We start from the raw sequence: 23,018 nt of genomic DNA on the forward strand, positions 1-23,018 counted from the left end.
TGACCCAGGCATATACAAGTAGTAAGAACCAGGTATACAAGTGGTGGTTCTTACCATGGTTTTAGTGCTTGGTATCGGATCTAGTATCCACAAAATTGATTGATATTGAAATAATTATTGGTATGGATCAATCGCGTCAAACAAGTTTACCCCTGATTAGTGACTTGCGATACCGATACATATTGCCGAATACAGGGGATACCGATAAAATATACTATTATGATATTACCCTTGTATATACATGCAAATCCAGCTTTATACAAGTGGTGTTCGTACTACTTATACAAACTTATGACCCAGGTATTCAAGTAGTAAGAAGTAAGAACCACGGATCAGAATCATCTACGGCCTGCTGCCCGTAGCAGTCATAGCAGCCCACTAATGAGGCATGGTGCAATGAAAGCCTTACCCCTGCTCGGGTAAGGCACTCGAGCAGGGGTAAGGCGGTCATTGCACCGCACCTCATTACGGCGCTGCTATGGCTGCTACGGATAGGCAGGCCGCAGACGATCCAAATTGAAGAACCACCACTTATAGCCCTCACGTCGCCAATCTGAATGGTTGATTGCGTCACTTCACCGCCAAATATGCCACGTGGAAATACAGGGCCCGCGATAAGTTCCCGTTTGACCAATGACCAATGACCCAGGATAATCTCCCTTTACTAATTATTAGATTTGGGGACCGCCCCTTTCCTCGTTTAAGTCGTATGCCCTTATTAATCCTCGTCTGTACAAACCACGTCGGCGCCGGGCCGGCAATCCAAAACCCTCGAAAAAACCCAACTCCGACTTCGCAGACTCACCTGCACCTGCAACTGATAGAAACTAATCTATCGTAGCTGAAACCTTCTCAGCGAAGGATGAAGGAAGAATCAAACGGGCCACCAAACAGAGAGTTATACGCTCTTCTCCATATCTCACCTGAAGCTTCAGATGAAGAAATAAGGAAAGCTTATCGTCAATGGGCACAAATCTATCATCCCGATAAATATCAGTCTCCTCAGGTAATATACTTCTTTCCATATTCATAACCTATTAAACCAATTCCTCTAGTCTGATATGCGGTTTTCAGCGCAACCAAACATCGATTGCTTCCCTGGATATTAAAACTCGTGTACCGAAACATTTATTAAGAATCTTGCATGCTTGATTTGGGTTTACGTTGAAGTATGAATACACAATGCTCTTCTGCATTCTACTCTGTTTAATCCATTGGATGCTGCAATTAATGGTATTATATGTTGTTCGAAAAGGATTGCGGCGGTCTCACTTACTGGGTTTCGTTTTAGTTACTATTCATCAGTTATTCCTGCTGGCTGTCTTATCCGGTGATAGTTATATAATGCTTGATCTTACTTGGATTCTATAAGTGTATTCGAATCATGAGCTGGGTTTATGGTGGACACCCCCCCAATTCTGTGTTTCTTCAAGTTTTAGAAGGTTACCTCGATAATGCTCTTAATACACCATATGATTAGAAAAAGAAGACTGGATTTTTGTATGGGTGGAAATTGGACATGCTGCGAATGGAAGCACAAAAAACTAGGCTCTGTAAGCACATTGAGGGCACTTTGCATCAAGTAGGCACTCAGGCAGTTGCTGTCTAAAAGTTTGATATGACCTGTTTTTTATATGCTTAGACAATTGAACTGGGTTTTGTGGGTTTTGAAAAAGGTCTGGTCAACTGAGCTTTAGGTGGCGGGTAACTTCTGCCATCTCTTTGTGGTTGGTTGGAATATGTCTGATTTGAAAAGTAAACCATAATGTATTTTCAGAATGAAGAGAAGGAAGATAACTGGTGGAAAAGGAGGGTTCTGTAGGCAGATTTATGGCAGGGTTAATCCAATGAATTGACAAGTGATGCAATGCTAATCCCGAACCGATGAAATCCAGTGGAAAATTAGTTTGCGACAGGATTGCAGGGAATAAGGACAATCTAGAATTGAGAGAATTCAAATATCAGAATATCAAATGATCTGATTTAGTCAATATACTGGTTGAACACTCTAGGTATAGTATAGGGAACAAACCAGCAATATTATAGAATAATCCAATGGTCAGATTTTCAGAATATGTCAGAATCTTTCTTAATATAAGAAACTGAAATTTCTACCAGGAAACCAGAATTCGACAGAATCAGTTAACAAACTAATATGTTGATTAAGCAGCAAACAAAATCCTTAACTGAAATCAGAATTGAAAATCGATCCAAAAATAGGAGATTTGAAGAAGCAAGAACAAACTAGGACTATTGAAAACTATATGATTTTTTTTGGTAGTTTTGATCAAACTGAAACTGAAACTAAATACAAACAAAAGATAGAAAGGATATGATTAGGAATCACCGCCTGATCTGCAGAGCTAGCGTCACCATCGGTACCCTAACCTTGGAATCACCACCAAGGAGCCTACTGCATCACCACGCCAGGGAGGTAACTGCCGTCGACATAGCCAAGAAGATCATAACCTCGCAGCAACGGCAGGAACTGAGTGCGCCAGAGGAGAAAATTCGAAGAACTAAGCTTCAAAGGGAGATGTGATGTTACATTTGGAGTAGAGATCGAAGAGGCTAGGAGACGCAAAGAAGCAGAAATGCTACTAGCTGTCATGGGAGATGAAGCGGCCATTGGTGAAGAAGAGAAAAGGAAACCCTAAGAGAGTAAAGGAGCTCGTGAGAGCGATTAGGGCAAGACTGATACCATGTAGAAAGTAAAGGCGAATAATCTTCTCATTAACCAAAGAGAGTATATATAGGATACAATGGAAACCCTAAGCACTAAAAAATAATAAAATACATGACAGCTGGACAGATTAGTGACGTGTATCCTTAACAGTCTGAATTACTGTAGAACCACAGGCAAAAAGCCAACTTCATATATCAAATTCGTGTAAAGTGTTGTAGCCCCTTACAAAATTATATAAAAAACTTAAGGGAAAATGAACTCTGTCCGGGAGCGTAGCATATGCTAGCGAGCTCTCTCCTCCCCCAATGAGATGACATATCTGCCCCTCTATTGTGGGAAGAGAGAGATAGACTCAGGGAAGCTCTTCCCAACTCTTAAAACAAGATTCAAACTAAACCTAAAATTCTTCCACCCAATAGCTTACCTTGGAGGCGGTGTTAGCTAACTAGGAAACTATAAGGTAATGAAGAAAACAACTTGAAACAGGGCTGGACTCATGGAGACCAAATTCAGCTCAACTAAGACACTTTAATAACAGTTAAAAATAAAAAAACAAGACTCTAACTAAACTGATAAAGTAAATCCAGTATTCATTCCTCCTACCCATATGTTAGGCCCATTAAAGTGGCCTATTACAAAGAAAACCTCATGGACCAAAGGCCGAACATGTATGGAACCTTACCCAATGCTTATTTCAACTAAAATAAGCCCATTCCTCTGATTTATCTGCACTAGTAAGACTATTAATAAATTCGTAGAAGTGGAGGATTCGAGTTACTGAATTTCAGGAGACATCAAAGGCAGAAGGAGTAGGAATTCGTTGGCCTCTGTGTTACAACTATTCTTCAAAGGGAGCTCCCTTTTAATGCTTGGTGGAAAGAGAGAAGTGGCAATATCTTTGGGGCAAGCTCACTTAAGCTAACTTGGAAGCTCAAATGGTGTTGTTTTTGTTCAACCATTTTGGAGGCATTAATAGAATTAAATTTCATAATATTTTATGCTCAATTGGTGAATTTTCTTGTATGGTCGATAGCTTGTTTTCACTGGGTGCTTGTGGTTTTCTTGGTTTCCTTCTTGGTTGTGGGGCGGCCTCTATTCTCAGATTATATAGACGACGTGCTATGTTTAATTAAAAACCCCTAGGACTTACTCATATTTTTTTTTTTTCACATGCTTGTTTAATTCAGATGAAGGATATCGCTACAGAGAACTTTCAGCGGATTTATGAAGCATATGAAATTTTAACAGATGAGAATAAAAGGCAAATATATGATATCTATGGTATGGAAGGATTAACTTCAGGTTTAGAGCTTAGTTCAAATCTAAATCAAGCAGAAGAGATAAAGAAAAAGTTTGAAAGGTCACGGCGGCAGAAGGAAGAGGAAAAGGTATATTCCCATGTTAGGCCTTCTGGTTCAGTTGTCGCAGCTTTGTCATTTCCACGGTTTCTAAGTGGTGGTGGCATCATGAGAGGGTATGCATCTCATCTTTTAGATCTTTCTTTGATTTTCGATTTCATGATCCATTTTAAATTGATTCCATATAAATGTTTTAGATTCCTTTGAAGCCTTATAATGAGGGAATAGCTGCTGCTTCTGATCTTTGAAATCTAAAGAAGGGGGGGGGGGTGTGCTACACCCTATTTGTGCTTTTTGGTTTCTTCTTGCTTTAAAAAATGGTTTCTTTGATATATAAAAAAAAATTTAGGCAGTCTAATCAAAATTCTTGGTTTGACAATAATTACTTTGATGAATTTTCTAATCTAACAGAAGCCAACAACATAGTAAGTTGCTTGGTCTGCATATTGTTCCTCTGGGTTTGGGTCCCCTCCTCCCCCCTCCCTGGCCCGCGGATAGTTAGGCCCCAAGGGGAGTTGAACTCATGAACTATTAATTGTGAGGTATTGGTCCTTGCCAACTGAGCTACCCCCTTGGGGTAAATAGATATTATTGGGTTTGAGTTAGTGTCCTTACCCGTCTAACCTTGATTGCTTAGACATCATTCTACCTTTATACCAATTTTATTGGATATTGATCAGCCAACATGCTTCAATTTAGTTTTCAATTTAGTTATTTATCTTTGCTTAATCTGGGAGTTGGTGGGGAACCCTTGGGCCCTTTTTCTGATAAATTTAGTTTCTCATAGGATGGCTTAGAATGAACTTGCAGCTGATCAAAAGGCTGTGGCTTCTGCACTGGTCCTGTTTTCTTTTTTGCTTCTCTCTATCATGCTGAAATTTTAGTAGATGGTAGAAAATCCTTAGACCTGTACTCTGATCTAGTTGGCAGAAAATCCTTAGACCTCTACTCTGATCTAGTTTGGTTCTTATTGGATGGCTAGGGTTATTTACTTGCATTGAATTTGCTTTATTTTTGTTACTTTCTTCATCTGGCCACTGAAGTTTAGTTTAATGCATAACTGTCAGAATGGCAATGTCTAGTGAAGTTCAATCTCAGATATCCAAGCGAAATGCTATTGCTGTTGGTGGCAATATGACAGTAAATGGAAATTCTGGGGGTGGAGCTGCTACTTTTCTGTTGAGGCACCAGAGTTCTTCAGTTGCTTCCATAGAGTTCATGGCATCAGCTGGTTTACGGTCACTTATTGGGGTACAGATGTCGCGGTAGGGCAATTGCTTTTGTAAGTTACCTCATATTTTTAGCATATTCTGCTCACCAGTGATTCACTATCATCATGATCTTATCCATTATTTCACAGCCATCTGTCTCTCCACTCAACAGCATCAAGTGGAATAGCAATATCTTTGAGCGATGGTACAATTAATCTTACCAATACTTGGACTCGGAAACTCTCTGAGACAGCAGATGGAAATGTATGCCTTTTCTTTTCAAAAGTAGACTGTTTTCTTTCTAGTGTTTCTTTCTTTCTTTATGTTGTTTCCTGGTAGAGGGAGAGGGAGGGAGGGAGAGAGGGAGAGAGAGAGATTTTTATTATTGTCTATTGTGAAGGTTTTTATTATGTCTACTGTGGATATTTTGTTTGGAAATGGGAAATTAGAAATTTTTATTATGTCTATTGTGAATATTCAAACAACACAACCAGCTTTTTCACTATAATTTCTGCAAGGAACCTCTAGCTTATTCCACCCATCATCTGTCCGGAACAAATACTAGTGGCTGGCCATTCTCTTCATCCCTGATACAAACCGTAGCTGTATGTTTTTCCCACTTTCTGTTGTCTGTTGACCTACTAGAGTAACAATTCCAGCCATTAAACTCACCTTCCAACTTCACAGAATCCTCAGACACAGCAACCATTCCTTATCTCTATTAACTACTGGCCTACTGCCATATCCCTAACTCCCCAACCCTAGTTTTACTTCAAACCTTAACTTCTCCTTTACCTTTTACACTTTTCTATCTCCTACTTCCACTATAGAAGATGCTGTTCTTGGTTTATTTGACTATAATGATTGAATTACAATGGATCCTTCGTTCTACGTCAGATCTGTGTATCCCATGGTTGTCCTATATCAAATTGGTATCAAAGCTCTGTTTTGTGGCTCTTAGTTATCATTTGCATTAGCAAGGAAAATCAGCTACAGAATTGGGTCCTTGCATTAACTCTTCTTTGTGATTGTGATGGGGACATCATGCCGCACCATTACCAGAGGCCCTTTGTGCACCACTACCAGAGGCGTAGGAGATTACCATGGAGCCAGTTACTATGGTTCGATGATGATTTCATAGGCTACAGGCCAACTCGAGGCTGTTTAGACTTCTAGGGTTATTTTAGTCTTTTTTATCTTAGTACTTATGTTAAATAAGTGAACGGTATTTTAGTATTTTATTTATTTGTTTCTGCAGTTTTGTTTCAGCCCTTGTAACTTAAGTGAGGGTATTTGGGTAATTCCTTTTGTTTTAACTAGGGTAAGGGTATTTTAGGGATATGCATGTCTTTGTTTTCTATTTAGGATTGTATTCAGCCACTTTTTGGAATTAACGAATGAATGAAGATTGAAGACAAGAGTGCTGCGTGAAGCTCTCCCTCCCCCTTTTTCACGATTTTTCCTCTCCCTGTCATGGTACGACCCTCTTTCCCTCATCTCTCTCTCTCTTTCTTTCTTCCCCTCCCCTACGGCTCTCCTTTCTCTTCTCCCTTTTCCCCCCCGGCTGCTGCTGTCGTGAGTCCCTATTCTCCTCCCTGCTGCTGCGTGAATCCCTTCCCCCCCTGCTGCTGTCGGGAACCCCTTTCCCCCTTCTGTCCATAGTAGCTGAAGCACTCCAGCCCCTTTATTGCCATTCCCTCCATCTCCCTCTCAACCGAAAATCCTTGTTCCCCTTCCTAACCCTATCATTAACCACCCCAGCCCGTTCCCAGATTTTATTTTGAAAGCCTTAATCCTAAATCAACCTCTACAACCCATCCCTTCTTTAACCTAAGTAAACAGTATTTTATAATTTTGTTTGCTTGATTTTCCCACCCTTCTCAGCCCCAAAACAGTACCTGTTATGAATTAATTGCCTTGTCTTGATATTGGTTTATATTCCTAATGTTCTAATTAGTGGCTTATTAACTTACGTGGACTGTCATGCATGCTTACTGAATCTTTGAATGCAATGCCATGAATCTTCTTACCTAGCCTTGTGGAGCTAACCATGTATGTTGCTTGAATTGATTCCTAAGACCTATGGTGTTTATTCATTTGATTTATGTTGATAATTGCTATTAGTAAATTCTGTTATTTATGTCTAATGCTGAATGTGGTGTTGTGCAAGTTCCAGCCCTAGTTTAAGTCCATATTAGGGTGTTATAACCAGTGATCCTGTCCTATTGCAGGATACCGTAGCTTCTAGGGTTTGTCCTGCATCAGATTGTTATTTAATCCTGTTTCAGTCATGCAATATTCTACTTATGCTTCATTCTCTTTCTTCTTATATGGAGCCACATCATCAGTTTGAAAACAGAGCTTTCACCATTGTGAACCCATGGTTGTCTTCTTTTTGGAGGAGGTATTCAACAGGACTTCTGTACAGGCCAGATTATTGGAGCTATCCCCATGTTAAGAAGATTTAGGAGGACCTATCTGTGTATAATCAACTAATAAGCATAGGATTGGAATAGAATCATTTAGTCAAGTTCAATTACTCTTGACCTTACTTTTTTACGTTCCAATTCACTGTAAAAGTCTTTAATAAGTGAGGGGTAATTTTCTAATTTTGACTATCTCCCTCCTCCCTTCCAATGTGCGATCCGCCCTTTTCGACTCTGCAACTGCATCTCTTCTCTTCTCTCCAAGTCTTGCCTCTGAATGATGACAATGGTGAAGACAAATGGCAATGCTGGTGACAACAAACATGACCTTTGTAACCATTTACGACCACTTTTTTCTTAACCCCACTCTTCACAGTATGGTCCCTATGGAGGGTAGTTGTGTAATGTGGCAAAATGCTCCTTCGACAACAACCCTAAAGAGAAGTTTCCAACAATCTGGGAGCTGCAGCTCTTCCGGTGATCTTTCCCTTTTGCTTTGTTGCAGTTTTCAGTGATTTATCCCATCATTCGGCGAACTTTGCTTTTCTGGTGATCTCTTCCCTTTTTCCTGTGTCTCTCTCTGTGTCCATCATCCTTCGGTGATTTCTGTGGAGTTTAATGATGTTATTCTCAGCCGTTCTCCGACATTTAAAATCCTCTCTATTCTCTGGCATTTTCAGGCATTCACAAATGCATGCAATGGGGGTTGTTCTTGGGATTCACGGTGGTTTGATGGATTGTTGAACTTGTTCTCTGACATTCTTTGGCTGTCCCTGGGACTCCATTGGGTTAAGGTTGTTTTCCCTGTTTTCCGAAGTTCAGAACAGGGTAGGGTTAGGATTCCTTGGTTTAAGGACTTGAAAGTTTCAAAATATTTGGGTGTTCTGGTTTACTAGTTAAAGTTTCATAGTGATTTCTGATATATTTCTGTTTACTTTCATTGTTGATGTTTGAAGAGCTAGGAAAATGACCATTTTACCCAAAAATTAAATGGATTTTACTAGACAAAGGAAGAGTAATTTGAAGTCTGGTGACAAAAAAATTTTACACCTTCAGAAATGTCAGTCAGAGAGACCCTTTATACTATCATTTTCTTTAATGTGCTTGTTCATTTACTAATATTTATTGCTTTCGTCCAGATACAACTTGTTTTGGGGCCAGAGTCATCTATTGCTGTTGGATGGCAAAAGAAAGATGAGAAAACATCTGCTGCTGGAGAGGTGAAGGTACAGCTTGCTTCGTTTAGGCATGTTCTTGTTTTCATCCCCTACAAAGATCAAGAATGTATAGAAAGTAAGAGTGTTTTTAACTGTAGAAAACCTAGGACCTGTAACCAGTAACTTTAGAGAGGAGAAAAGAGAAAAGAGAAGAAGACTAATGAGAGAACACAAGCTTGGATGAGTCGAACTCCATCCTAAGCCTTTTCTATTTATAATATTCAAAATCTTGAAAGACAAGTAAACTTGGGAAAACAAGTAAGTAAACAAAACAGATAAAATACCCAAAATACCCTTATCAGGTTACATATCTCAACACTCCCCCTCAAGTTGGTGCATAGATATCGCACATGCCCAACTTGACTAAACTAGGATGAAACAACTTCCCAAATTGTCGCAGCAGTGTTTGGCAGTAAGTACCCACTTAAAATGTAGTACTTGGATTTGACACATGGGCGAATGGTTGATGCTCCAAATAATCCTGAACAGTTAAATCTTCAAGAACTGGAGATAATTGATCTTCCAAACTCGGACAGACTTGATCAGCAAACCGGGACAGATTTGTTCTGCAAAGCCTGAGAAGAATCGTTCTTCAAAATAGAAAGAAGCACTGATCTTAATAAAGGCAGAAAAAAAGGCAGACACAATCTTCCAAAAAAGGCAGCTTTCATCGGTCTTCAATAGCTGTCCAGTGATGAATCTCGGATCTTCACAGTGACATAAAATCTTGAAGATAAACAAATAGGACAGCAAACCATAGTTATCAAGGCGGGAAGGCGACCATGGCGTTTTAGAGGGTCAAAAAACAAGGCGTCACCGCCATGGCGGCCAGGTGCCCGCCATGGCGCCCAAGGCGTCCAAGACGACCAAGGAGTCTGGACGCCATGGCGTCACCATGTCGACGCCTTGATAACTATGCAGCAAACATCGAAAAAAACCTGAATCAACCCAACTGTAAATCCAATCCTCAAATAGGCAACCAAATATGATCCCAAAATATCTTCAATACTTCAATGTCCCCCTCACGGCAAATACAACCAATAACTAAAGATGCCCAATGGCAATGGTGGAAAAAAACTGGTCTTCAATGTTTTGCACAAATGTTCTGCAATGTTTGCAAGTTTCTGCAAGTTCTGGAATGGAATTGTACATAATCTCCCCCTCACGTATAGTAGTACATGGGAACAAGTAATGGAGATGATGTAAGGGATAATGGCAAAAAGTGCAAGTTTCCAGAATTTTCCAAAGGTGCTATGGGTAAATACTCAAGGGAATTAGAATTATTGCAAGGGGAATGGCAGAATTGTAATTAAATGGAAATCCAATTATAAACCCAACTAGGCAAAAGGGTAAACTGGGAAGGTATTAAAAGGTAATGGCAGTTCCATAAATAACCAGAATTTTTCAAGGGGGCCTTGGTAAATAAGAAAGTAATGGATCATGTAGGGAATTAGCAAACTCTTAATGGCAAGAAGTAAATAATCATGAGAAGGGTGGGTAGTAATAGAAGGTAGGGTAGTAGCATTAAATACCTAATAAGTTAAAACTTTAAAGGAAAAAGAAAAGGAAACGTGAGGAAGAAGAAAGCCATACAGCAAGTAAATAACGTCTTCATCCTCAAACCCAAAACAGGGGCGGTAATCAAGGGACCAACGAAACCTGAAGAAAAGGGGGTTTGCGACATGGCAGCCATCTTTCTTCCCCAGCGGTAACTGAGGCCTGAAACCAGGGAAAGGAGGAGGCGGAACAAAAGATGCATCTTCAACCTCTCTTCAACCAATTCCAAGAACCAGCCACAAGAGGATAACGAGAACCCGGGATCGATTCAAATTGACAGCAAGCAACAGAAGAACAGCAAACCAAACCACTATTAAAAATCAGAAACCGACTAGGGTTTGACAACCAAGGAAACAAACAGCAAACCAGAATTTGATTCCACAAGTAAATCTTCGATAGCAATCGAAGCAAACAGTAGCAATGACAATCGATGAGTCGTGGCACAGTCAAAATACAGCAATAACAATATATGATGGCAGTAGCAGATGAAGAAAAGCAATGCAGCATATCAATCTTCAACCTTCTTCAATCGATCAAACAAACTTCTGAGACAAGATTTGGGCAGAACTAAGCTGCATTTCCAGAAGAAGAAGAGACTTGATCGATCTTCAAAAAGGAAGAACCAGTGTGCAAAATCTGCAATCTATGATCTCCCAGATGCTAGACATAACTAATTCAAAAATCTGGGCAGAATTGGTGCCATAACCTTGTACAAAACTTGGATCAATCTCCAAGAATAAGCAGGACATAAATCTGCAGACAAAATTCACAAATCTGAATAGATTTGAAGTCGCGATCTATAACCAAAGAACAAACCGCTGCAATCCCTAGTTAACAAATAGAAACTGATCTCCAGAGTAGCAGATTCGACTCTTCAACAAGATGGAAGAAGTTCGATCTCCAATAGCAGGCAGACTCAATCTCAAAAACCAGGGCAGCTGCAGTTTTCATGAAGGCAGCAGCTGTCGATCTCCAACCTTCATTGAAAGAAAAAACAGCAACATAACTGCAGAAAATTTTCCAGAACTGGAAACCGCAAGCCTTCAATGTATAACCACACGATTTCCAAATAAATAAATAAACAAGGATGAAACGAGCAGGAAACCCTAGTTCTTCTTTTCTTTCTATGAACTAGGGTTTCTCCATAAATCGGAGAACCTTGAAACGATTCTCAAATCAGCAATCTTGGAGATATCAGTCACTGCTTGCCTAGCTCTGATACCATGTAGAACACCTAGGACCTGTAACCAGTAACTTTAGAGAGGAGAAAAGAGAAAGGAGAAGATGGAAGAAGACTGATGAGAGAACACAAGCTTGGATGAATCGACTCCATCCTAAGCCTTCTATTTATAATATTCAAAATCTTGAAAGACAAGTAAACTTGGGAAACAAGTAAACAAAACAGATAAAATACCCAAAATACCCTTGTCGGGTTACATATCTCAACTTAAAAGCAGTGTTCTTGTAAAGTAATGTAGTCCTAGAATAGGAAATAATCCTACTAGGAGCCAGGTAGAATCAAGCTCTGGTTAAGCCTGCTGTTTAGGGCTGATTAGGGGCTGTTTTAGGGCAAAATTAGGGTTTAGGATGGGAATTTGGAAATGGGGTTTATAGGGTTTTAATCTGCAGGTTTAGAGGGTCATTATGGTATAAAATATCTGAATTTGGATCAGTTTTAATTTCCTGCAGAAGTTAGGGTTAGGGTTTCGGGTTTTGTAATCAAGAAAAACAACTAGAACTAGGGTTAACAGTAGGATTCAGGGGCTGGGGTTTAGGTCGAGTGTTAGGGGGACTTGGGGGAAGGTTCGATCCAATTATGAAGGTAATCTGTCGGCTGAGACAGTCTAGACAGAATTTGGGCCAATTAGGGTTTTAATGGGGAAGAAGAATTTAGAGTTTGTGATGGATGGATGGGATCCAAAGCTGGATCGAGTGGAGGGGACATAGGAAGGGGGCTGTAGCCTGATTTTGATGGTAATCTAATGAGGGAACAGGTCTGGGCAGAGTTAAGACTGGCTAGGGTTTATGGAATACAAATAGAAATAAAAAGAGGATCGAATGGGGAAGGGGAAAGAAGGATAAAACAGAAATTAATAGGTAGACTTACAGCAGATATCCACGGCAGTAAATCTAGCATTGAAGGATAGAACCACCTTCACAAAGAGCCTCCCAGTCGTCACGGCGTAAGGAGTCGCAGGATCCACCCACCCTTCCACCTTGATAAGCCCACAAGGATGCACACACTCTTGGAGAGCAAGGAGCAGCAAGCAGCCATGAAAATCTCTTTTTTTAAATTCAAATCTGTTGTGGGGGAGCCTCCCATGATTCCTTTATTTATAATTAAAGGCCTAAGCCAAATCCACATACAATCTAATCTCCTCCTCACTTAAATCGTGGAAGGGATCTAATCAAAGTCAAATTACTAATTTAAAATACTAAAATGTCCTATCTACCCCCTACTAACTTAAAATAAAAGAATCTAAATTAAAAACAACTAATTAAAAGAAGATTCCATATTAACCAATAAGAACACTTCACTTAAATTAGACCCATTGAACCACTTGGATGCAACCAAATCTAAACCGGTTCAATCTAAAAACATAAAAATAACTAATTCAATCTAAAAACATAAAAATAACTAAGTATTGGGCTAATCCCGTATGCAACCTAAGTACCCCTAGTTTAGGCTCATTAAAGTGGCCTATTACATAAAAAACCCTTGGGAACAAAGGCCCAACATGGATATAACCCAACCCTAGGCCTATTTCTAAAGAAATAAGCCTTATTTGGTGATCATTCTGCATCAGCTTCTGATATCATTGTTCTCCCCCATTAAATGACATATGCTACAATATGAACAACATATGTATGAACAACATATGTAAGTGATGAGGCTATTTATAAGTGGCCTGTACATCTTGAAAAGGAATCTTACTGTTTTGCTTGTAAATGAGACATGGTCAAAGGTTTGACAATTTTAGTTTTGCATGTCTGAGGTTTGAAATAAATGAAATTTTATAGCATCCAAACCCTTTTGCTAGCATAATTACTTGGAGCAGGAAGGATGTATAAATTAGATTAGATTATGCAAGTGACACTAGTATTCCAGACCTTCACCACTTGTCTTTATAATTTGTTCCTTTTTTCTTTTGTATGATTAATGGCAAAAGGTTCTCTTGATGTGCATTCATAGAGGATATCTCTTGATGGGCAGTGTTAGGTCAATTTTCAGTCCCATTAAGTTGTGGCCTTGAGAAAGAACCATACGAATTCACTGCAAACCCATATTGTATACCATATGTTTAAGCCCAAATACATCCATCTAGAGCCCCATTGCACTTCTGAAACAGCAAGTATATCTGGGATGGGTACAATTTCCTTGAGTTAAGATTAGGGCTAGGGTTTGCTCTGAGGAGTGGCCATGAAGGAGAATAATAAGCGGAGAGAGCTGCCATGGATGGAATGGTCTCGAAGAATCAGAATGATGATGATCTTCACTGTCGCAGAGTAGATGGGGATTGTGGCTTCCAAAGGGTTATTGTCTTCTTTAGCCCACCAACGACAGTGAGCTTTGGCTTGTATTTGGGCAGACAACAACTATTTCCTGCAATAATTAAAAGCAGGGAGCCCATATCCAACCTTTCTTTCCCCCCCCCCCCCCTTTGTTCCCCTTGGGAAATGGCTACTTTGGGTTGATTAGTTTTGCATTAATGATCAAAGTGAAGGCAACCTGTAAAGGCAATATTTGGAGCTTCTCCCCACCAATAATAAAGTGATGGTAAGGCAGAGGAGATTCCCAACCAGTTGCTGATACCGACTTCTTAGACCGAGTCAGATATAAACAGATTTGGTTCACTTCAGAGAGGGAAATTGCCATCGCTAAGAAGATGGAGCTAAGTTGAGTTTGCCATTGCCATTGATGTCTTATCGAACTATACCGTATCAAGTGTATCAAGTTAGTAATATCAAAGGCTATTGTGTGCTTTCAATGTATAGAATACGATTTCATATCAAAGATAGAGATGTGAAGAGTGTGAGACAGATGGTTACTACATTGTCCATCAGGAGATACCTCTCTATGTGTTATCGTCTAGAGAAACCACACCCTTTTGTTTTTCTCACCCCCCTTCTGCTTCTCCACATCTATTAGTGTCTATTCTAGACCTGCCTTTGTCTTATTTGTTCAAGTAATCTTCTGCAGTTTGGAACAAGTTCCTTTGGGGCATCAGCTCATTATACTCATCACTTCTCCTCGAAGTCACATGGCCATATTGGTGGTAGAATCGGAAGGTATATGCTTGATATTTCTTTAAATATCAGAATTGTTGAACATCGTTTTTCTTCCTTATCATGTATCTTTTTGTCTCTAGTTCTTTTGTCTGTTGTACACCTTGTGGGAAGATATTCTTAACATTTGGAATTTTTTAGCCAGGGAGTTTAATTATAAATCTCAAAATGATGGGTTTATGTGAATGTATTTGTGTTGGTTGTGTTATGGATAAATAATTGGCAGTGTAATGCCAAAGATGTTGTGCTAGCACTGACAATACTGTGACATGGTTTTGGGCCATGCTGAGGCATGGTAGCCAATCTGAATGTTAGATAGATAGCGTTCCCCCTGGATTGGCCTCTGTTGGATTTGGTGGTCCCACTCATCCTCTGTATCACCTTTTGTGTTGGACTATCACCTTGTACTTTCAACCATTTTTTTGAAGAATTATTTTGCCACTTGGAAAACTCCGTTTAGTTTTAAACTAAACAAGTGAGCCTGTGCACCAAATTTGGGTGTTAGGCTAAGTGCTTGGTGGCAGTTATAAGCTGGCCATGGTCTGCAGATGTAGATCGAAACATGAATATGAGAAGAGCCAGGAATTACTGTTCACAGGTTACTGTTCACGTGAACAGTGTCACAGCCCATATTGCCTTGATGGGAATCCTTCTAGAAAACCCAAGTTGAAGACTAAAACACTGTTCACGTGAACAGTGTCAAAACCAAAATTTGCCTTGTTTGGGATTGATTTTTAGAAGATCTTGTGGGTCTATCAAGTGGAGGAAGATTCTATCCTAATGCTGCCATAGTTTAGTTACTATTTTCAGTCTATATTAGGTAGTTTCTAATTTCAGTTTGTTACTATTTTTTTTTTGGTTTTGTTCTCTAAAATAGGAGCTTCTATTTTGAAATAAGGCAGCTAGATTTTTAGATAGTTTCTATTTTTCTATCTTCTATTTTGTAAGCTAGCCTACTTCATTAAATTGGCAACCCTTTCGTACTAGTTAGACAATGAATTATTGAATGAAGTCTTGAGGCATCCTTGCTGTCAGTTATGGGGGTAAATCCTTGTTTCAACAGCTGGGATAGCTATGGGTGAGAGACCCAGGGCTGAGAAAGCCCATCCCTGTACCCCCTTCTTCTCCTACCTCTACTCGATCTCCATTGCTGCTGCTGCTTGTGATTGCAATAAATCTCTATGCGAACACACCCTGAAGATCAGAATCCATTCCCAATCAACTCCGAAGGCTGCTGTTGCTGCAAACCATCGATTGAAGGCTGCTGCTGCTCCCTGCGATCTGATTTTGCTGCTGTAACTTGTGAAGGACATATCTCAGCAACCCCCGATCAGAATTAGCTGAGATTTTGAGGGCTGGTCACTGCTATACCAGGGCCTATACTCGATCCCTGTTTGGAGCCCAGATTGCTGTTGGTTTGTGAGGTACTGTACAACCTTCTATTTTGAGGACTAAGTTTCTATTTTCGAGCCCCCTTCATATCTCTGTCTTCAGCCATCAGAACTGGCTGAATTTTGGAGCATAGAACCTGTTCAACATCATCTCCACTCGACCTAAGTTTGGTGGCCTTCTGCTGGCTGATTTGGTTCTTCTTTACTAAGTTACTAATTTTGATTTTGTATCTAATTTGATGTTCTGCTGCAACCTATCATCGATCCTACCGTAGAGTGGTTCTTAGTTGAACCCCATCTATATTATCGACAACTGTGGAACAGCCATTGCACTACTTCCTTCCCTATATAATAGTCATTGTATTCACATATATACTATAGCTGTCAAGGTATTGCCTATGCCCTGTCTAGGTGACATGACACCCTTTAGAGACAAGGCTACTGGTTGTCAATGTGCCTAAACTCAAAATCCAGGGGAAAATTGAGGAAAAGTTGAAAATACATGGAGAAAAAAGGAAGGAAGGGGGAAAAAGTAAAAAAAAAAACAAGAGAGGAAGAAGAAGCAGCAGCCACTGCCGCCACTGTTGAAGATTGCAGCAGCAGCCGCTGTTGGCGTCACTCTAAGTGGTGAAGAGAAGAAGAAGAAGAGGAAGCTGCAGTAGCTGAAGCAAACACCGTTGTCTCCACTCCTGGAATCGGGCCTTTCGAGGAAACTCTTTGGGACCTTCTATGAAGCCCTTTTGCTTGAGTTGGAGAGAGAGAGAGAGAGAGATTATATTATGGTTGAAAATTCAGTATCTAAACAATCTGTGAATTCATGGTGAATGTTTTCCATGCTGCTTTAAAACTGTTGGAGAGATGGTTGCATCTATCTTGTGATAACTTTTATTCAGTACTATTTAACCTTAGTTACCATATGGTACTTGTAATATATTTATCTCTTTACTCTGTCAAATTGGTTCTGATCAGACAATCTGAGTATTCTAGTATTTCTTAATGGGGACTCATGAGCTGACACTGTCCTCATAAATACTCCAGCAGTTGCTGCCAAACTCATTTCTTCCAATGACTTGGAGCTTACCAGCTCTGCATCAGATTTCATTAAAAAGAGTTCTTTTCGTTTGGCAACAGAATTTTTGGGGCTTTCTATCATTCAGTCAAAAAACTTCTAACATCGTGAATTGGTCCCTCTCAGAGTCTTAGGGGAAAGGCTATCTATCAATGGGAAAATGCTGCCTCCTTGTGTATTGTGTGTTTGCGCTCTGGCTACTCTCATATCCATGACGGAAATGCCAGAGAGGGCCGCCATGAAACTATTTTTGGTTGGACAGTTTCATATGCCCATGCATCAAGGCTTCACGAAAACGGGAAAGTTTGAAGGTAGAAGACATTTGCTGAAAGTAGACCTTGAGACTGAAACACTCTTGATTTGGCAGAGAGAGAAAGGCAAGGGCCCTACAAGCGAGGTGACTCCTGCCCGCTAGGAAAACCTGGGACCGATACAAGTAGTTTTGGAACAGTTAGATAGAAGTTTGTGGTTGCAAACGGCTTATTCCCGCAATATACGGATGGATCGACTCCCCTTACTCAACATAGGGCCCACACTCCAACCTGTGGTTTATGAAAATTGGATTGATTTTGGCTTCTTATCCGCTCGTTGGATGCCTGCTCGCTGGTGGAGATCTTTCTGTTCATTCATTAGTTAGATTGAAAACATTAATTTTTCTGCTGCTGTTTGGGTTTCAAGTTCCTATAGAGGCTGAGGTATTTGTAGGAAAGAGTTGTAGGCTTAGGTTTTATATGGGAGTCGCCAGTTGCATTCAGGTTTATAGGCTCGTTCATGAATTCACCTTTATATATAGGAGGAGTGATATGATCCTGATTGAAGGAGTTAAAAGAACTAGGGGCAGGCCTAAAATGACCATAGGAAAAGTTGTGAGGAAGGACTTGCATATTCTATGTCTTGTCCCAAGTATGATCTCGGATAGAGCCTACTCGAGGGCAAGGATTCATGTACCAGGCCTCATGTAGCTGAGATTCTCCTAACGTGCCGGGCTGTGCCTCATTCCTCTTACATCCATCTTTCATTTCCCATCCCTCTTTTCCCCTTCTCTGATTAGACCTCAGTTTTCCCTATTTTGCTTTGTTTGGATCCATGCAGCCGACCCCATTAAGTTGGGATAAAACTGAGTTTGTTGTTGTTGTCTATAGGGGTTTTGACTTCCTGTTGGAAAGTGGAGTTGCAGCCTCCAGGCGAGAGTGCGGGAGAACTTGAAATTCTTTTTCACTTTGTACCCAAGGGGAAAAAAAAAAAGAATTTCCTTTATACTTGCAAGTAGCTTGAGCTACCTTGAGACTTCCTTCCCATTTGAAAGCATCCTTGGTTCTCTATGTATTCCTAAATGTTGTAATATGGGTCCAAGGGTAAATCTGTCTCTTTGTACCGAGGACCATCTGTAGGAAAATCAGTTCCCCGAGTGTATTTCTGCTTCACAAGTCTTTCCCCCTGCGCTCAATCTGTCCCACTTCCTGTTCTTGACTTGTAACTCCATCCTCTAGTTCAATAGAAACATCTTCAATGGTTGGTATCTCAACATCTAAAGGAGCAATCAGCGGGACCTCTTCATTACTTTGAGTCTCCCCCTGCAGAGGTACCGGCGGTGGAAAGTAAACCTCCGACTTCTGAAAGACAACATCCATGGTGACCAACACCTTTCTGGTAGGAGGATGGTAGCATTTATAGCCCTTCTGAGTCAATGAGTAACCAAGAAAAATGTACCGTAATCCTCTGGGATCAAGCTTACCATGGACGTGGTGATTTCGTACAAACACAAAACAGCCAAACACTCTTGGGGGCACCACAAAGGTGGATTTGCCAACCAACATATCCAAGGGACAGCGGCCATCCAAGACACGAGATGGAAGTCGATTGATGAGGTAAGTAGCTGTAAGCACCGCATCACCCCAGAAACGAGGAGGGACAGACATGGTGAACATAAGGGAACGAGCTACCTCCAGTAGATGTCTGTTCTTGCGTTCAACCACTCCATTTTGAGCGGGAGTGTCAACACAAGAAGTCTGGTGTATGATCCCATGACTGTCCAAATAGGAACGGAAAGCACCATCCATATATTCCTTGCCATTATCTGAGCGAAGAATCTTCACCTTGGCATCAAACTGCGTTTGGACCATTTTGTGGAATAACATAAAACAATTGAACATATCACTCTTGCTATGCATCAAATATTACCCAAGTCGTCTGGCTAAAACAATCGATAAATGTGACAAACCATCTAAACCCAGAGGTAGAAACACAACTGGCAGGGCCCCAAACATCAAAATGAATTAACCCAAAAGGACTCAAACTTCTGTTATCTGAAATAGAAAAAATACTCCAAGTTTGCTTTGCCAAAGTGCAAGCATCACAAGAAAAATTGTGTTTATTACATTGTTTCACCAGACTAGGAAATAAAGCAGATAAAACCCCAATCGAGGGATGGCCCAGACGACGATGCCAATTATTCAACTCAAGCAATGCAAAATCAAAAGTAGAAGATGCCGGCTATGATGTCAATGTTGTCCGGGAACTTTCAAGCACGTACAGACCACCAACCACCTTACCACATGCAATCATACTGTCTGTTTCCAAATCCTGAAATAAACAATGAGTTCGAAAAAATATTACTGTGCAGGTTAAATCCTTAGTTAGGCTACTAATAGACAGCAAGTTAGTAGTAAACTTAGGAACATGTAAAACAGAGGAAAGAGTGAGAGAGGAGGTGCACTGAACGGATCCCTTCTCAGAAATAGAAGAAAGAGACCCATCAGCAACCCGAACCTTTGACTGGCCTGAAAGAGGATTATATGTGGTAAAAACAGAGGAAGAACCTGTCATATGGTCGGTTGCCCCTGAGTCAATAATCCAAGAGTCAGGCATGACCGAGGTGCAATTCCCACCAAAAGAAATACCTGGGGAAGAAGGTGCATTAGAAGGAGCAGGTAGAGACAAAGCCAAAGCCGAAGCCGCCATGGAAGGAGATACAAATGCCGAAGAAGATGTGTCCAAGCGATTCATCATATCCCGTAGATTTTGCAACTCAGCCATCACAGAGGAAAGAGACTGTTTAGATGGATCTTCTGTAGCAGCTTGATTAGCTCGAGAGGAACTGGGCCGATTGGAACCCCCCTTTCCACGCCCACGAGTATCCGTAGGACGACCATGAAGCTTCCAACATCGGTCCTTGGTGTGCCAATCCTTCCCACAATGATCGCATTTAATAGGCGGGCGATCACTAGTTGGCCGATCAGTAGAAGGAGGACGAGAGGAATTTCCACGGGAAGATTGGGAACCAAAAACAAGGGCTGATCGTTCCTGAGTGACAGGATGAACCATGGCAGTGCGCCTCGTGTCCTCAGCCAAAAGTATGGCGTAGGCCTGCTCCAAAGAGGGAAGAGGATCCCGATTCAAAATATTGGACCTGATATTATCAAATTCAATGTTTAGGCCGGCAAAAAAATCAAACAGCCGTAAACCATCCTCCCACTTTCTGAAGGCTATAGCGTCAACATCTGTGGTAGCCGTAAATGTGCCCAAAAAATCCAATTCCTGCCAGAGTGTGCACATGGTATTGTAATATTGGGACAGAGACAACTCTAGCTGCTTGGTAGTATGGAGCTTCTGACAGAGTTCATAGCATTGGGCTGCATTCCCAACCTGAGAGTATGTGTCATGAGCCGTCTTCCAAATTTTTGCAGCGGTGTCAAGGAGCAGATAACGACCAGCAATGGTCTGGTCCATGGAATTAACCAAATAGGACATCACCAAAAAATTGAAATTCATCCATCGATCCTGAGCCGATCCAGCCTCTATAGGGCTGTCCTTAGTGCTCGTGATATAACCAGAGAGCCCACGGGAACCAATAGCAAAAAAACAGGAACGAGACCACAGAAGATAATTGTTTCCATTCAACTTTATGGGATTCACCGGAAAGGGAACAAAGTCCCGCTGGTTGGAATCTTCAGAACCAGTCGAAGCAGTCGTGATCTCGGAGTCGTTAGGTATGGTGGTTGGAGAAAAATTGGCAGAGACAAATCCCCAAAAAAAATCAGAACATGTATAGGGGAAAAAACGAACTCCCACCAAGGGATGAAAAAAAATTCGAACAAGGTGGAAGGCCCCCAGGTGTGTAGAGGTGGCGGAAAAAGGAGGGAGGGACCTGCGGAGGTGGCGGGAGGAAGGGGGAGGGTCGGCAGTAGCTGGCGGAGGCGGTGGAGGGTTGGCGGTGGCTGGTGTTGGCTGGCGGAAGTGGTGAAGGGGCTGGCTGTAGGTGGCGGAAGTGGTGGAGGGGTGGTTTGTGGCTGGCGGAAGTGGTGGAGGGGCTGGTGATGGGTGGTTTTAGGGCAGAATGACGAAGAAGAAAAAGAAGAAGAGAGAAAGAAACCACCACTGCTGCACCACCTACGCAATCAACATCTGTTCCTACTCCAAATCTTGCTCCTAGTCATACTTCGGGTAAGCCCGCTCTTGATCCTAGTCTTGATTTACCCATTGCTGTTCGCAAACAAAAAAGAAGTTGCACTTAGCATCCTATCTCAAACTTTGTGTCCTACAACTTTCTAACTCCTGCCTTTCATGCTTTCATATCCTCTTTGTCCTTTGTCTCTATACCTAACACTTGGCAGGAAGCAATAGCCGAACCAAAATGGAAGGAGGCAATGAATGAAGAAATGCTTGCCCTTGCGAAAAATCAGACCTGGGATTTGGTAAGTTCTTCACATGGGAAGAGGCCTATTGGTTGTAAATGGGTCTTTGTTGTGAAGCACAAGGCTGATGGTTCTGTGGAGAGATACAAGGCGAAATTGGTCACCAAAGGTTTCACTCAAAACCAAGGAATCGATTATCAAGAGACTTTTGCTCCTGTAGCAAAGATGAATACTGTACAGGTCATCATTTCTTGTGCTGTAAATCAAGGATGGGAACTCCAACAACTCGATGTGAAGAATGCCTTCCTACATGGAGACTTGGAAGAAGATGTCTACATGGAGGTACCCCCATGTTTTACCTCTTCAGGGACTCGGGGGAAAGTGTGCAAGTTAAAGAAGGCTCTGTATGGTGTGAAGCAGTCCCCAAGGGCTTGGTTTGGCCGATTCCAGAAGGCTATGATCGCATATGGGTATAAGCAGAGTAATGCAGACCACACATTGTTTGTTAAGAGAGTGGGACAACAAGTTACCCTTTTGATTGTCTATGTTGATGACATGGTAATTACAGGCAGTGATGCACCTGAGATTCAGAAGCTGAAAGCTTATTTGAGCACGGAGTTTGAAGTCAAAGATTTGGGCAAATTGAGGTACTTCCTAGGGATTGAGGTTGCCTATTCAGCTAAGGGCGTATCTCTCTCTCAAAGGAAATATACCTTGGATTTATTGAAAGAAACATGGATGCTTGGGTGTAAACTAGCAGATACCCCGCTGGAGCCCAACACACATTTGAAGAGTAAGGAAGGTGAGCCAGTGGACAAAGGCAGCTATCAGAGATTAGTGGGTCGATTGATTTACCTCTCACATACCCGGCCAGACATCACATTTGCTGTAAGCCTTGTCAACCAATACATGCATGATCCTCACTCTTCTTACTTGGAAGCAACATACAGAATTCTGTTACCTCAAGTCAACTCCGGGGAAAGGAGTATTGTTCTCTCCACACAGCCATCTCCGGATAGAAGTTTACACTGATGCAGATTTGGCTGGCAGTCCTGATGATAGGAAGTCCACATCTGGATATTGCATATTTGTTGGAGGTAACCTAACTACTTGGAGGAGCAAAAAACAAGCTGTTGTGGTTCGATCTAGTGCTGAAGCTGAATTTCGAGCTATGACACAGGG

At 41.2% G+C, this 23,018-nt stretch overlaps 1 protein-coding gene across 1 annotated transcript in view; it reads left to right on the forward strand.

Moving 5' to 3' along the window:
• The first annotated feature begins 741 nt into the window (after nt 1-741).
• The window catches only part of LOC122665164 (chaperone protein dnaJ 13-like), a 43,292-nt gene continuing 21,015 nt past the window's right edge, over nt 742-23,018 (forward strand). The window contains exons 1-6 of the mRNA XM_043861241.1: nt 742-1,006; nt 3,874-4,160; nt 5,112-5,309; nt 5,405-5,519; nt 8,821-8,907; nt 14,657-14,745. Of these exons, the coding sequence (XP_043717176.1) occupies nt 863-1,006; nt 3,874-4,160; nt 5,112-5,309; nt 5,405-5,519; nt 8,821-8,907; nt 14,657-14,745 (920 nt within the window). The 5' untranslated portion in view covers nt 742-862. The remainder of the gene's footprint in view (nt 1,007-3,873; nt 4,161-5,111; nt 5,310-5,404; nt 5,520-8,820; nt 8,908-14,656; nt 14,746-23,018) is intronic.

The sequence above is a fragment of the Telopea speciosissima genome, chromosome 6 (genome assembly GCF_018873765.1).
Source record: "Telopea speciosissima isolate NSW1024214 ecotype Mountain lineage chromosome 6, Tspe_v1, whole genome shotgun sequence".
In the NCBI taxonomy this organism is placed as follows: Eukaryota; Viridiplantae; Streptophyta; class Magnoliopsida; order Proteales; family Proteaceae; genus Telopea; species Telopea speciosissima.